Raw genomic sequence first — 2,119 nt, forward strand, 5'->3', positions numbered from 1 at the left:
TGGCCAGGGCTGGGTCACCCCTGGGACAGGGAGCAGCTCGTGGTGCCCTGACCCTGGGCCAATGGTTATTTTGTCTTTACGTCTGTTTTATCTAACATGGCCCTGGCATGGACTCAATCATATGCCAGCAGCTTTCCCCCTTGTTCTGGCCTCCAGTTTAACCTGGACGCTACCTGGTGGCCTTCATTGTGGTGGGCCACAACCACCACTGCCACCTGCCCAAAGTGCCTGCTCTCCCCACACTGAGGCTCAGTGCCCTGCAGACAGCCCCCTGCCCCCTGCCACCTTTGACACCAGGCTCCCCGCCTGCACCTGCCCCAGGTGCCTCACGTGAGTGGGACCTCTCTGTTCTGTGTGTGACCAGGGATGTCCTCCTGGAGGCTGCCCCTGGGCTTCAGCCCCTGTGTGGCCAGGGAGCTACCGTCTCGGGATGGACATCAGGGCCTGAGTCTGCCGCTGCTGTCTCTGGGGTCTCTAGCCTCCTGGGGACAGCCCTGGCCGGCCACCACAACCTGCTGCCCTGTTCCCCTGCAGGAGTACCAGCCCTGCAACACCAACGCCTGCCCAGAGCTGAAGAAGACAACGCCCTGGACACCCTGGACGCCGGTCAACATCTCCGACAACGGTGGCCACTACGAACAGCGGTTCCGCTACACCTGCAAGGCCCGCCTGCCTGACCCGAGCCTGCTGGACGTGGGCCGGCAGCGCATCGAGATGCGGTACTGCTCCAGCGATGGGGCCAGCAGCTGCTCCACAGATGGTGAGTGGGTGGCCGCCACCAGCTGGTCACCGCTGCCACGGTCGCCACTCTGACCCAGAGTCCCCGCCCTCCCCGAGTGGCCCATGTGAGGGTTGCTGCTCTGGGCCATGCACCCAGTGTGGCCCGGGCGAACTTGCTGTCCTCCTGCTCATACATCAGCCTTACCTACATCTGTCCCTCAAGTCCTCGTGCTGGCCACTGACCATGGCTCTCAGCTGCCCACTGAGAGCCGAGAGGGTCTTGGGCCTAGGGGTGGCTCTGAAGGAAGATGTCGGGATGGAGGGTGAAGCACTCAGACAGCAAGTCTTCTCCCCAGATGCCACCAAGTCCGTTCCGCCCCCGAAGGAAACACAGCCCGGCCCTGCAGGGGCCTCACCCTCCTGGTACCTTCCAGCCCAGTGTCGCAGCCAGTTCATCTCCTTGAGGTGCTTCCTTGTTTTTCCTTGACCTTCTGCTTTGTTTACCAAGCACGCGTCCTTCAGAGGCTAGTCTTTCCCAACATCGTGTCCCAAGTACACGAGACAAAGTCTCACCATCCTTGTCTCCAAGGAGCAAGCCGCTGTCCTTCCTCCACGCAGCCCCGCTAAGATGCTGAGACCTGACTAGAGAGGTTTACGTGACCTCTCGATGTGAAGCAGACCCAAGTCCCCACGCCGACACCGACAGGTAACACTGTGATCGATGGAGATAAGGTGGAGGTTGTCGAGGATGCTCATGGAAGCGGCAGTCAAGAGATCGAAAAGGTGCTGCATTAGGTCAGCCCTGCTGCACAGACCCATTTAGAGTGTTGCAGAGCAAGGATGCCCCCTCAAAGACGAAAGTGTGCCTGACCCAGACAACAGTACTTCCCACTGCATCGTGTGCATGGGAAAGTTGGACACGGGACAGAGAAAATCAAACAAGCATCCGTGCATTGCAATCGTGATGCTGGGGGAGAAGGTTGGCAGTACCACGGACTGCTCAAAGGACAAGCCGGTCGGTCTTGGAAGAAGTGAGGCCCGAGGGCTCCCAGAGGCGAGGATGGTGAGATGTCCTCACAGACTGGACAGGTTGTCAGGAGGGACCAGGCCCTGGAGCAGGACGTCGTGCTCCGTAGAGTGGATGGGCGGTGAGAGAGAGGAAGGCGCTCAACGAGATGGATGGACGCAGTGGCTGCCGCAATGCACTCAGGCACAGGGGCCGTTGCGAGGACGGTGGAGGACCGGGCAGTGTTTTGTTCTCTTGGGCACGAGGTGGCTGTGGAGCCGACTCGATGGCCCCGGCAATGACAGGAACACCTCCACTGAGCACTTTGCCGCCGCTCCACCAGACCTTCTGGGGCGTGGGGAGAGGTCACTAGACATGAGCCAGTTTGAAGCA

General features: G+C 60.5%; 1 protein-coding gene across 1 annotated transcript in view; it reads left to right on the plus strand.

Annotated features, from left to right (window-relative positions):
• Nucleotides 1-2,119, plus strand: part of SEMA5A (semaphorin 5A) — a 110,528-nt gene that overhangs the window by 102,286 nt on the left and 6,123 nt on the right. Inside the window, exon 16 of the mRNA XM_045285291.1 lies at nt 535-760. Coding sequence (XP_045141226.1) covers nt 535-760 — 226 coding nt within the window. The remainder of the gene's footprint in view (nt 1-534; nt 761-2,119) is intronic.

This window comes from Echinops telfairi, unplaced genomic scaffold (genome assembly GCF_000313985.2).
Source record: "Echinops telfairi isolate 266 unplaced genomic scaffold, ASM31398v2 ScPeMD7_7469;HRSCAF=8507_1, whole genome shotgun sequence".
NCBI lineage: Eukaryota > Metazoa > Chordata > Mammalia > Afrosoricida > Tenrecidae > Echinops > Echinops telfairi.